Source organism: Carcharhinus amblyrhynchos, chromosome 6 (genome assembly GCF_965287045.1).
Source record: "Carcharhinus amblyrhynchos chromosome 6, sCarAmb.v2.hapA, whole genome shotgun sequence".
Classification (NCBI taxonomy): domain Eukaryota; kingdom Metazoa; phylum Chordata; class Chondrichthyes; order Carcharhiniformes; family Carcharhinidae; genus Carcharhinus; species Carcharhinus amblyrhynchos.
Window position 1 is genome coordinate 74,301,095 of NC_137329.1, and position 14,587 is coordinate 74,315,681.

Below are 14,587 nucleotides of genomic sequence, written 5' to 3' on the forward strand. Positions count from 1 at the left end.
GGCAAGGAAACCTCCCGCTGATAAACACTTACCATCCCCCTTCAGCTGATGAATCAGTACTCCACCATGTTGAACACCACTTGGAGGAAACACTGAGAGTAGTAAGGATGCAGAATATATTCTGGGTGGGGGACTTCAATATCCATCACCAAGAGTGGTTTGGTAGCACCACCAAGTCCTAAAAGACAGAGCTATTAGATGAGGAATGTAGTAGATGGTGAGGGAAACAATAAGAGGGAAAAACACACTTGACCTAGTCCTCATCAAGCTGCCTGCCACAGATATATCTCTGCATGACAGCATTGGTTGGAATAACTACTACATAGTTCTTGTGGAGACAAACATCACGGTGGGGATGCTCACCATTGTGTTGTGTGGCACTACCATCATGCCTTTGTTCAGATCTAGTAATTCAAGTCTGGTTATCCATGAGGCAGTGTGGGCCATCAGTAGCAGCAGCAGAATTATACTCCAACACAATCTGTAATCTCATGTCCCAGTAAATTCCCCTGCTTCACCATTACTGCCAAACTAGGAGATCAACACGGATTTGATGAAGAGTGTAGGAGGCTGTTGTGGCAAATCACCACTCAGAATCAGACTTAAAGATTCAACATGCAGTTTATTGGACAAAGCTTTGGGAGAAGTGCTTGGCATTCCACAGTGCTCGCAGTCAACTTCTCAATTTTAAAATGGCGGCTGAGCTTCTCTTATATATTTCAAAGAGTCGACAAGTACAGACATTAGCAGTTATTACATCATTAGCCTTGGTTAGTTACATGTATTAACCAATAGGGCTCCCCTAGCAACAATTAGCTTCCAATCGCATTCCTTCAAAAACAATCATTAACAAAAGGGGAACTTATTGTTTCAGTTCCGCTTTATCTTAAGATAAGCTGACCATCTGGACCTCAAGTCTGGTTTTTTGTCTGTTCTGTAGTTTCCTCCCACAGTCCAAAGATGTGCAGTTTAGGTTGATTGGCCATGCTAAATTGACCGTAGATGCATAGGTTAGAGGATTAGTGGGTTAAATATGTTTGGGATTGGGGGTAGGGCCTGGGTGGAATTGAGGTCGGTGCGTACTCGATGGGTCGAATGGCCTCTTTCTGTACTGTAGGATTTCTATGATTCTATGACTCAGGAAGCAAACTGCATATGTGCTTAGTTTCTGTTGCAGTTGGAGCATAGTGTGTCTGTTACACTAGTCCTACAGTCCTCAACAGCTATAGAATCACGTTGGAAGTGGCAGTGGGCTGTCCCTGTAAGAATAAAGATTTAACATGGAGACTGGCCAGGTCAATAAGGAATAAGTAGCATTCAGGAACACAAGTGCCAGGCAATGACCATCTCCAAGAGAGAATCGAACCATAGCCCTTTGACATTCAGCAGACATGACCAGTGCTGAATTCTCCACCATCAACCAGAAACTGAACTGGAATAGTTTGCATAAATATAATGACTATGAGAACAGGCTGGAAATTCTCCCGCAAATGATTCCCTAAAGCCTGCCCACCAAGGCACTAGGTGGGAGTGTGATGGAATATCACATAAGTGCAGTGCTAATAACATTCCAGAATCTTAAAACCGTGTAGGCAGCTTGATTGGCACCCCATCTACCACTTTTAACACTCACTCCCCCACCAACACATAGTGGCAGCAATGTGTACCATCTGTAAGACGCATTGCAGCAACTCATCAAGGCGTCCCCCATTAGCACTGTGAACTTTACCACCTAGAAGGACAAGGGCAGCAGATGCAAGGGAATAACACCACCTGAAAGTTCCCTTGGCCACACACCATTTATATGTGGTCGAACATGGGACTATATCACCATTCCTTCACTGTCACTGGGTCATAATCCTGAAACTCCCTACCTGCAGCACTATGGGTGCATTTACACCACATGGAGTGCAGAAGTTCACCTTCTTGAGGGCAGTGAGGAATAAGCGTTAAATGTTACCCGAATATAAAAATTATGAGGAGTCATGAATGAGAACTGTTCTTGATAATGAAGTTCAATCCTGTAGGATGTGCGTAGAGAACTATGGAATGGAGAGTCCATTTGAAGATGGCAACATAAAGACTCATAAAGAGAAATCGCTCCGAAACGTGACGAAGAAATAATAATTAAAATAATAATAAGGCTAGGCAAGTTATCTATGCCATGGCTATGATTGATAAATGATGGTTCGCCTCTGAAGAGAGCAGTGTTGTAAATTACAAAAACAGGAGGAAGATGAGAGACAGACACATAATTGAGTCATATTGTAATCTCAGCCTGAGTGGTAGATTTGGGAGGCCTGCACACAAATGGAAATTAACTGCAACCCAACATTTAGAAAAGCCACAACATATGCAGGCAATGCCAACAACTCTTCACGATCCCACCATAACTCCATGATGCTTAGTTCACACGTAAATACTTATGAAATTTGTCAGAAAGAAGTCCAGATTGAGAGGCAGTTCAGCAACAAGACACCACTGGGAGGGAAGGTTAGAATGGAAAGACTTAGATTAAACAGTTAAAGCTCAGTAGCTGCCCTTTCATGGGCTGGTCCAGAAAAGCAATCAGTTACATAAAAACATAAGAAATAGGAACATTAGTAGACCAAATGGTATCTCAAGTCTGCTCCGCCATTTGGTATAATCATCGCTGATTGTCGCAACTCCACGTTTCCAACTCCTCCTTACAAATGACCTGATGTACTGAAGATCCAAAATCTATCAATCACAACCTTAAATGTAACCAACGGTGGGACATCCACAACTCTCTGTGGTAGAGAGTTCCAACATTCACAGCCCTCTGAGTTTCTCTCATTTCCACCCAAATGATCAACTCCCTGTCCAGAGACTGTGATCCCATGTTCTAGATTCCAAGCCTGGAGTAACAACCTCCCTGTCCACCTGCTCCAGTACCTCCAGAATCTTGTGTGTTTTAATTCCGTCACTTCTCATTTGTTTAAACTCCAGTTTACTCAGCCTGTCATGCCAGGAACCAGTCCAGTGAACATTTGCTTTGCCACCTAACATGAATGTGTACCCTTACCTCAAAGGTGGAGACCAGTACAGTATCCCATGTGTGATCTCCAAGACCCTGTACAATTGTGGCAAGATTTCTTTATTCTTGTACTCCAATCTCCTTGCAATTTGTTGTACTTGCTTGCTAACATTCTGTGCTCCTTGCGCACTCAAACCTCTCTGGACATTGACATTTAGAAATTTCACATCTTTTTAGGAGAATTTTCTTTTCTCAACAAAGTGAATTACTTCTCACTCCCCCACACGAAACTCCATTTGACACTGTATTGCCTATTCGTTTAGCCTCTCTATATTTCTTTGCAGCCTCTTTGTCTGCCTTTCATTCCAACTTAATTTTGTAACTTGAATAAATTTAGATATATTACCCTCCCATCTCTTCATCCAAGTCATTACTAAAGATTATAAATAGTTGAAGCCACAGCACTGATCCTTGCAGCACTCCAGTAGTCAAAGTCACAACCTGCCAATTTGAAAATGCCCCCCTTTATCCTTGCTCTTTGCTTTCTGTCCATTCACCAATTCTCCATCCATGCTAATATATCATGCCCAACTCCATGTGACTTTATCCAACATATTACCCTTATGTCTGTCACCTTATCGAATGTATTTCTGGCTGTTTACTGGGATACAGTTCCACAGAACTGAAAGTTATCACTGGGTCATATGTGAAAAGCATGCAGTAGAAACTGAACTAAGAGGACTAAGTGAGAATGAATCACAAACACCACAGACAAAATTCTAGTTGCCCTAGGTGGGCTTGAGGGACAAAAGTATAGACCTTCATCTAAATTTCTCCCCTACTCCCAAGGCAATAATTTCCTTCTGCATCCAATCAGAAGGTTATGCCCAATCTGTTCATTATTTTTGCATATGTCTGCTACTTGATTGTGTGTCTGGCTTGTTACACATACATCTGGTTATAACTAAATAAACTTATTTAGAGATAAGCAGGATATGGACTTGGAAAAATTTCTCCATAATGCTACCTTGTGACCCATGCTGCAGCTACAGTGTAACAATTAGTAGCAAGGGATGGATTGACATACCAATTTATATTGCAAAAGTTGACATAAAAGTATGGCCATAAACTGCGATAACATTGAATATTGTGGGCAGGATCTATTTTTAATACACAGGCAGTATGTTGTTTTTCCTAATTGTTAAAGTTCTGACTTTTTATTCTTAGGAATCATTAATAATCGAACAAAAAGAGCAAAGCTGATCAGGAGAACCGAGCTAAAACCGACATACAATGCAACACCATGTTCCACATAATTCTGCTCCCCAGGTTTTTGACAATCAACCAAGGCTGATGGCATCATACCCATTGCCCCAGCAGGCTCTTCAGAGATCTGAATGTACTTATAATGGGTCGCCTTCATCAAATCACTGGTCTTGGAAGGTCAGTTGTGGATCTAACTATTTTGCAAATGGATCAGCACCAAGCTACTTGTATGGAGATACCAGTCAACCTGCCTATCCTTCAGATAAATTATCGTCCTGCAGTGACACCACACCTTATCATTCCTATCTATTGTCCACACTAATGGGAGATTCCAAATCCAAAATTAGATCCCACCCTGTCCATTCAACGGAAAGCCAACCTACTTGTTTTCAAAATAGATCAATGTCATTGGACTTATCATCTGTTCGAACTCCCTCTGAGTTTGTACCTTCTCAAAGCAGTTCAACATGGTGGAATCAAAGGGCCCACCCAACCATGAGGAATTTCTCATCATATCAAACTCCCACCTCTACTGGTGTGCAACCTGGAGCTCAGAGCTGTCCGAGGTGGACTGATAGTAAGACTGCCTTTGCTGCTAGATCCCCTGTACGTGGTTGGAATAATTGTGCATGCACCAATTATCAACACATTCATGGATCTTTTAGTCACACTGCTAATCAGCAATCTTCCAATGTGGGTTATCACAATTTGGACCCATTTCAAAATATAAACACTAGAGGTTACAAAGACTGCCACATGTTTGAGGCAGGCCAGCCAGGGGAGCGGATACAGGTGCTGCGAAGGGACAGCATCTTGTCTCCACAGGCATCTACTAGAAACAACTTAATGAATCTTATCCTCAAAGAAAAACACAACGACATGCATGGAGCAATAGCAAACAGAGATACGCTTTGTACTGTGGTTTCCAGTGGGGGCTGTCCAGTGTCTGCTTCTACTTCACCAACAGATGCTCAAAGCTTTAGTAGTGGCATTTCTCAAAATCACCAAATAAATTGTGACTGCACCTATAGAAATCAAAGCATTTCTAATGTGTACTCTCAGAAGCATTTTCGGTCCTCACGCAAGCGGAAGGGTTCAGAGGTGCTGAAGTTTCTTGCAGAACTTAGCAGCAGAGAGTTGAAGGCCTTGATTTTTGCATTCGAGCTGACTGAGAGAAGGAGGCAAAAAGCAGCCTGGCTGAACTTGATGTCAAATGAAATGAATGCACTGCAGCAAAATCCAGCAGCGGTGCAATCGAACCAATTTACAGCAGCAAATGCATTGTCTCCAGGTGCCATTCCAATACCTGAAAGATCTGCCAACTTGCCGAATGGACATGTAGAAATCCTTGACTCCTGTCCTCCCCCAGCCCTCCAAAAGGATAAAGGATACAATTCACAGGTTTCTTGTGGTAACCATATGCCTCTAATCGCAAACCTGACAAATGATTCGAACCCTGAAAATCTGAGCACCGCTCCATCAACGAGTGACCAGTGTACTCAATACGGAGATATCAAAGGCAATTCTGTTTCTCCAAGACAAGGTGTGCAACAAGCTTTACCTCCCCATGCGATGAATCATCAACATTGCCATTCGTTGACAGGACAAACCAGCCCTTCACTCCAAGCTCATGGAGAGAAAAATCCCATTTGTCACCCTGGTGCAGGGACTTATTATTCCCACACTTCAGGTGCTGAGGGCAAAATGTCAGATCATTCACATAACTGCACTAGCTCTAGCTCAATGAGCCAGAAAACCTTTGCCTCCGTACCTGTTAATCCCAATTATCTGGGATCAAGCCAACAAAATGGAGGATATAATCCTTTTGCACGGTCCCTGAGTGCTATGAATGCACCAAACGCAAATGAACCCCATACTCCAGGCCTAAAAACACTGTCTTCTCAGTATGATGAGCAAAGTCTGAAGGAAATCAAAGCATTATATGACATGTTGAGAACTTCATACGCGAATGAGATGAATGGTCATCCAAAACGTCCAAAGCTCGAAGGCTGTTCCATCAGCGGACAACCGGTCTTGCCCGAATTCGACCAAATGACTATCACTTCTACCAATGCTGTACAGTCATCTCAGGACAATCATGCTTCCCAGAGGATTGACTGCCAGGACACTTGGTGTCCGAGTGCGGGTCTTTTATCCAATTCACAGAATACTACGATCGCGCCACAAGTTGCAGGATCTTTGCACAATGAAAATTCTCCACTTGTTGAATCGCATGTGTTGAGCTCTTCTGCTCCCTCCCACTCAAGAGATCAAGAGGGACAGAATTCAAAGGTTTCTCCATCTTCGTTTGAGATTTACAACGGTGTGAAAGATGAAGTGTCTTTATCACCACCAGAATGCATGACCGAAGGGGCATTGATACGTCCTCACCCAGCCGGCTCAGTGATTCAAGTCTGCCCTAGTGGCACCAGATCTGACTCTCCAAGACCAGCCGAAACTCTGAAGCCATTGAGTTGCTCCAGCGTGGGATTGGGGAGCTTGCAACTGCATTTGGAAACGGATACTGCAGCCTCTCCTCAAAGAATGTCAACAGATCAAATCACAGAAGGCTACCTCGCCAGTAAGTGCTCTGCAACTCCAGGGGCCATCCAGGAGAACTTGGCTGAAGCGTTAAGATCTGAAGAATCGAGTAGATCGCAAAAGGCTGTCGTTGATGCAGGCGCTCACTTGTCAAAAGCTGAATCTCACAGTCAGAAGCCTGTCCCAATTTCAGGACAACACACTACCTTCCCTGCTGCATCTTCGAAACCATCTGGCTGTCCGTCAAACCAAGCTAATCTTTCGGTTCATAATCAGGGGCCGACAGATCTGCACAATGAACCCAGCAGTGGAGTTTCCGCAGGAATCCAAATAGAAAGTCCAGCTCGATCCACTGACATTTACACGACAAACAGTAGCGAAATAAATAATGTGTCCACGGAAAAAGTTGCAGAGGAGCGAAATCTGATATCAAACTCTGAGGACCCTTTAGCAAAGGAATCAGACACCCTAGAATTCATTTTGCGTTCTTTGGGCATCATTCCAGAGGAAAATGAAGGGGAATGCACTGTAATTCCAACTTCACTGCCTTCTGGTGAAACCAGTCCAGAACAGTGCACAGCTGTCTCTTCGCTGGTGGATCCACCTTGTACAGATGTAAAACAGAGGCAAGATTTAACTCTGCCGTCATTTAATACAGTAATATCAAGCGAAAAGCAGCAAGTGATTGCTTCAGTGGATCCTCATTCTATAGGGTCCACGGTAACCAGAGAGTATTCAGATGTTGCTTCTTTCAGCCCTGGGGAAGTCAGTGCAGCAGTTATTCCTTTGCAGGATGAACAAACAACCTCTGCTCTTAGTAAACAAAAATCTGATGGTGAAAGCTGCTCAATTTCTGATTGCCAATCCAATTGTCAAGCAGAAAGTGGTCAAAATCCACACAATTCACCCTCGCAGGAAACCAAACTGCCAATTGCCCATACAACACAACACAACGGTGCACCCAATGCCATTCAGTTAGAAGATGGCAGATTGGACAGGGTTGCAAGTTGCATAGAGAATGATGCTTCGATTAGTCTTGTCAGCCCATCAAAATTAAGTTGGCTTCTCTCTTCTGTTTCCCACACAGCTTCCAATCTGTTGGTTGAACCTCTGTTGACTGTGCAGGTTGAAGAACTGCAGGAAACTCTGCCTCCACCTTCCGCAGACAATGGTAACTCACTGAAAAGTCTGCTTCCTTCACCTAGCACCTCATCCTGTGTGCAGATGGCACAATCTACATGGTTAAGAAATACAGTTGCTAATCCATGCTTTGTGGGGATGAGTGGAGGCAGCAATAGATTTCCATTGAAAAACGATTTAGGTACTTCATCTCCTGCTGATGAGCCAAGTGTAAGTGTTTGCTCAAGTAATAATGCATCCAACCTAAGTTTATTTAAGTCTAAGCAGCATGTAGCTGATGGGCTTCATGATTCAGATACAGCATTAAGGAAACAACTGGACATTGTTCCAGAAGAAAGCACCGTGACCAGGACTTTGGAGACCATCAAAATTCCTCTTTCAATAACACGTAGCAGCCAGGAAAGTCTAATGCCTAGCAATGAAGAAAGCCTTGAAAAGTCAATGGACTCTACCCAGATCGCTAACGTCAGCAGCTTAGCAGGAGTTGGGGATTCATTAGCCTTGGGTGCAGCGAGCAGGGTTAACACCAGCAACTCTGTGCGTGCGATGCAAGATGTCCTGTTCTCAAGAATAAGAAAACTAAAATGTGTGAGACCAGCTTTGGGAATTAGTTCCCTCTCTCAGGGTAGCAGTGGAGAAGTAAACGCGGATAGTCTGACTGTTGGGCAGACATCGCTTACGGACTGGTCCCTGGTACAAAAAAAAACACTTAATAGCCGCACAGCAGTGGCGACCTCTAAACTTAGTGCCAAGGACTTACTGTCAGGAATCCAGATCACTTTTGTGTTCTCACTTTCCGAATACTGGGAACACTTGAAAGTCATAAACAGCACAAACCTCATTTCAAAGGTATTGGTAACCACTGGCCAGGAGTTCCTGCGGCCCTCAGAAAAAGTGAGGGGTTTCTCCACAAAGCCAAAGGAACGACATCCAAATGAGCTAAATGGACCGGTTGTTGCTGCAAAAGGGGCGGTTTCGAATTCAGAAGAGAGTACGCAGAGAGACTTCATTGCTGACTTACCGCACAGCCAGAATATTGTGCCCTTCACATGTGACTCCTCTGAACAGTCGGCTGATCCAAATACTTCCAGCATTGTGACTTATCACCATGAGAGTGTTTTCTGTCCAGCAGTAGATTTGAATAGAAATCTTGCAAACGCTAATCCTGCAAGTGAAACAAATCCACTCGTTTCTACAAACGTCTCCAAATTACTGCCTGGAAATGGGCATTGCAATCAAAACCTGACTGAGGCTAATACCATGAGTGTACAAAGGGAAGCATTGAATTCCAAAGAGATGATGACTCTGAACTTCTTCAGCAAAAACAGATTGCGTAGTGCGACGGAGCTGGAAATGACTACCGAGTCCATTTTGCGTTTCTGGTCTCCATCTGGAGAATTTACAGAATCACACCATCCTCGTCAGGAGACAGAGAATGGTGTAGCTTTTGACCATGGCATGGAATGGCCACACAGTGGTCTTGAACTGCATGCTGTAGCGAGTGCAGCAGAATTGAACAGTAGCATGCACAAGTTGAATGCAGTGCACTGTCTCCACTTTGGGTTCACTGCGAATGTCGACAGCAGGCAACTTCATGAAGAAAAATCCTATCCAAAAGAATTGTGTGATTTGAGCAGTGAAACAGAGGTCATTGTGTTTGAAGAACATAAACCTGAGAAGATGGAAAGTACCTCGAGGCCCCATCTGATGGCTGATGAAGGCAGGATGGATCATTGGGCTGATACTGCTTTAAATAATGCGTCACTAGATACTTACAAGCCAAGCAATTGCCTCCAAGATAACGGTAGCCAAGCAACCCAAGTAAATGGGGCCAAGTGGTTCGAGACTGGCATGGCCGAGATAACTGTACCCGCTTTGATAGTGAATAGCAAGGAGATCAATGGCATTGATGGGTGTGAACTCCTAAATCCAGACCAACAAAATCCAGAAGCTTTAACACAACCTTTCAATGACCAAGAAAGCTGGAATGAATGCGATCCTAACATGGATGTCAGTAGCGAAATAAAGATTAAAGTGCTGAAGCACCAAGAGCTCCAGAATGTTCTTTCTGAGTTGTCTAATATAGTACCAAAGGCTTTAATCCTCAGTCCGGAATCTAAAGTAACTGATGAAACTTCCGAAATGGAAAGCACTGGAGCCCAGTGGAAAACCTCGAGAAATCATGACGTTGCACACGAGCAAATGGAAACCTCAGTCACAGAATGTTGTCCGGACCCAGCAACCTCTGCACCTCTGTCTCTGGGCACAGGTGACAGTGGCCTGCAACACTAATACAGACGCCTGTCACCATACTGGCTACACAAAAAAGGTATGTGAAAATCTAAACTGTGAACGCTTCTTAGAGAATTCCTGTCTGCCGTTTCCACGCCACACATAGTGTGAACGTTGTTAAATTTTAGATGATTTCTCAGCAAGAGATTTGGAGTTTGGGGGCGAGATCTTCACTTTGATCAAGGGCATCTTAGACAGTGGAGTGTGTGTCATAAGGAATAAAGTTGAGACTCTTGAAACAGACCTTTCAATTATGAAAAACACCAAATAACTGTAAGTAGAAAGTGAAGAGAATTACACAACCTCCTCTTTCATTGACTGTAATAAACATAGTTTAAAATTACCTCAGGCCTCATTAATCAGAGATCCGGATGAATATTTAAACCAGCCTCTCTTACTTGTGCTATGGCAATTAAAAGATTTATTATGAAGGTACTCAAAGGAAAAGGCATTTTCAAGTTGACTGTGTTTTTACCCAGATGTTGCTTCATCAAAATCCCAATGCAGAGGAAGAGACTTATTTTTAATTACAGCAGAATTTGATGGTTGCAAGTGAGTCTCCTGTGGCTTTGCCCAGGAATGGTCTGGATAAAGTGACTTTCCCTCAGAGGGCATTGGACCTGCTGTGGTTAGAGGTCTGGGATTGGGACCACAGTAAAAAGTCTGACAACGCCAGGTTTTAGTCCAACCTATTTATTTGATAATATACTCACGAGCTTTCGGGGTTAGTCCCTTTGTCAGGTGAATGGAGAGTTCTGGCCTCAGACAGAGCATATAAAGCACAGACAGTTTAGAGATCTCTAAACTGTCTGTGCTTTATATGCTCTGTCTGAGGCCAGAACTCTCCATTCACCTGACGAAGGGACTAACCCCGAAAGCTTGTGAGTATATTATCAAATAAATAGGTTGGACTAAAACCTGGCGTTGTCAGACTTTTTACTGTGTTTACGCCAGTCCAACGCCGGCACACCCACATTGGGACCATCCAGAGAACTGGTTCTCAGCCTCCCTTGGTTGAAGACTCCTTTACAAGTGGGTAGTGATCACGGATTCCTCGTCTAAACTAATAGTCAATATAGAAATGCAGCAATAACATTTCTTTAATGCTTCTAAGACAACAGATATTTAGTTACAGATATCAGTGGGATGATGGTGCCTGCAGTCCATCTATCCTTGCATGGAGCCCAGAGCAAGCAACAGCCCAGAGAGGACAGGCACCCAGGAAGAGTAGAAACCCCAAGGATAGCAGGAGTCCAGACAGAGCAAAGCACGGGGAAAGCATTAGGGAAGCCATGGAAAGGTGGGAGATGTGGGGAAGAACAACACAGAGAGTACTGGAGCATTGGGAAAGCAGGGCTCAGGAGAGCAAAGTTCTGACAGAGAACATGCCACAGGAATAGCAAGAGCATGGAGAAAATAGTGGATGGATAGGGGGAAACAGGAGCAAGATGGCGAGCAGAGCATACATCTGGCCATGGTTCATGTGGTGATCGTTCCTTTTAGGGTAACACAGCAGAAAAAGGTCTTCTTGGGGGACTAATTAGAATGAGAGTGGGTGATCACCCCAGGGGTGGAGCTCCCCGAGGCAGAGGACAGTCTGAAGACATTTAATAAATATGTAGGGACTGGGGCAGCCAGTGAGGCTGTGGGCCTCTGTAGAGTTTTTCCTTATTAATAAATGCCTATTGTGTTCCTGATAAAGTCTGTGGTGTGTATCATTCTTGTGGAGATCAAGATGAGATGGATTATGAGGACACTGCCTGTGGCCCAACACGTGTGGGCTGATGAGATATTGCCAGACCCTGAGGGATAAGGTGATAAGCAAACCTGAATTGGCGGGTATAGTCAGAGGTTTTGGAAGTATACGGAAAAAAATTAAGGGTGGCCTGGTAGCACAGTGGTTAGCGCTACTGTCTCACAGTGCCAGGGACCTGAGTTCGATTCCTGGCTTGGGTGACTGTCTATGTGAAACTTGCATGTCCTCTCCATGACTGCATGGGTTTCCTCTGGATGCTCCAGTTTACTCCCACAGTGGGTTAGGTAGATTGGCCATGCTGAATTATCCATTAGTGTCCGGTGGGGTTAGCAGGGTAACTAAGTGGGCTTACGGGGATGGGACTTGGATGGGACCACTGTCAATGCAGACCCGATGAGCTGAATAGCCTCCTTCTGCATGTAGGGAATATATGATTCTATGAAATGGGAGAAAATAACCCTCAGAAACAAGAGCCATAACTTTGAGTTTAATGAAAATCTCCTGAGACCCGCAGCCCCACCACCACCCTGCAGTAGCCCACCAGCTGCACTCCAGTCCCTACATGTTCACTGCATGCTTTCAGATGTTTTTCTGCCTGGGAGAAAGCTCTACCCCCTGGGGTGATTACCCACTCTCACCCTATTTGGATCTGAAGCCTCCTCTGCTGTGTTGCCTTGAGAGGGACAATCCCCACATCCCTCTCCATTTTAACTCCTTTATACAATCTCCAGTAACTAAATTACACACAAATTCTAACTGGACATAATGCACATGAGTTGGACAATTATAAATCGAGCCTTTGAAGGGTTTTTCCGTTTCTTATAGAGAGGTGTAAATCTGAGGTGTTTCGATTGACATTAATAGGAATTGCGAATCGCAGATAACTCCACTAGCACAGGCAGTTCATTACTACCAGTTTACACAGAGACATCAGTTATGTCTCTAACAGGTTGATCAGGTACTTTGGTGCTTACAGACCTGAAAACATTTCTTGATGGCTCATTGATGAGAGCTTGAGCCTTTTGTCTTTTTAACCATGAGCACTTTAATTGGTAGATTTTAATTAAGTTCCAAATATGGTCTTGCATGAAGCTCTTCCATATGGGCTTGCTGCTTTTCCATTTGCGTGACTATGTCAGCAATCTTGTTATGACATGTATGTCGGAATTTTACTGCCTCGCCTGCCCGAGGCCAACAGAGAATGCTGTTCTGCGAAGCTTGAGGTGGGCGTGCCGGTAAATTTCCAGCCGTAATCTCAGATTTTTTTCTCTGTCTGAATTGCTGATTCTGCTGTCAATTCAATGTTTTTACCTCTTCAGTTAGTTTCTTATTGTCAAGCTTCCCTTATTCAAACTCTTATTCTCCTGATTTCAGTTCTTCACTGGACTTGTTCTTGTTTTCTTATTTGCTTTTCATGGAATCCAGCTTATTCTAATTTGTCTCACAAAATTCTCTCTCTTAACTTCACTTTGTAATTTTTTTTCAAGCTGGCTGTCAGCCAGTCATTTCAGCTTGTTCTAATGTCTTCTCTAGTGCTTTAATTCTTTTTGCTGATTCCTCTTTATGTTCTATAATTCCTGATTTCTTTTAATTTCTGCATTTCTTCGAGATGAATCCATCATGTTCTTAGAGGACATGATACATTTCATAAATGGAATCTTTATTTCTACTTGTGTTAATTTCAGCTAAAACCTTTTTGGCTTCACTGTTTGTCTCTGATGAAATGTTGACTTGTTTCCATTCTGTAATACTCTCATCGCCCTTCATTTAGAGTCTTTCATGACCCTGCTTCTGGGGTCTTTCTTCTTTGCCCACATTCTAGGTTCTTTCATTGCCCTCTGGAGTCTTTCAGTGCCCTCCTTCTGTGATCTTCCAGTGTCCACCTTCAGGGGGTCAGGCAGTGACCCTTACTGGGGTCTTGCAATGTTGAGCCTTTGTTGTTTATGGACCTTTTTTTTTGAGAGTTGCTCTCTATCTGGAGTCTTCTCCAATTTTCCTGTTCATTGTGATTGCTGCTTTAAGTGCATTGTTATGTTAAATGTATTACCACTTTAATGCTGTGTAGTAATCTTACTTCCCCCGCCCCGCCTACCCCCCAACACAGGTTGTTGCTGCTTGGTACAGTTGTCTTTCCTTTTGTGTATTTTGCAACAAATATATCAAGGCAGGGTCAGAGTGTCACCCTCAGGCTGTCTCTTTTTTTCACTCTTAAAGCTGCAGCACTGTTTCTTAGTCCCAGCCCTTATTTTTTAGCTTTTGACTGCGGCAATTTTTCGCCTCTTCATAATGATGCACATTTTCAGACTGTGTGAGGAAAACAAAGGGTATTTATTAAGAAGGGAAGACAGCACAGAGGCTCACAGCCTCTCTGGCTGCTCTCCAGTCCCCACATGTGCTTTACAAGCTTTCAGACTGTCCTCTGTTTAGGAGAAAGCCCCACCCCTGGGGTGATTACCCACACTTGTCCTAATTGGTCCCTCAAGCCAGGTGAACATCTTCGGATGTGTTGCCCTTAAAGGGACCACAGCACCTGTAAGGAACTTTGTACTCAATATGTAAGCATGTTAGTACTTAGAGAATTTGTACTGAATAAT

The 14,587-nt window shown here is 43.7% G+C and overlaps 1 protein-coding gene across 1 annotated transcript in view; it reads left to right on the forward strand.

Annotated features, from left to right (window-relative positions):
* LOC145344493 (uncharacterized) overlaps window positions 1-10,268 on the forward strand; it is a 35,508-nt gene extending 25,240 nt beyond the window's left edge. Inside the window, exon 2 of the mRNA XM_080191668.1 lies at window positions 4,226-10,268. Within this exon, the coding sequence (XP_080047794.1) occupies window positions 4,292-10,237 (5,946 nt within the window). The 5' untranslated portion in view covers window positions 4,226-4,291 and the 3' untranslated portion in view covers window positions 10,238-10,268. The remainder of the gene's footprint in view (window positions 1-4,225) is intronic.
* The last annotated feature ends 4,319 nt before the right edge of the window (window positions 10,269-14,587 follow it).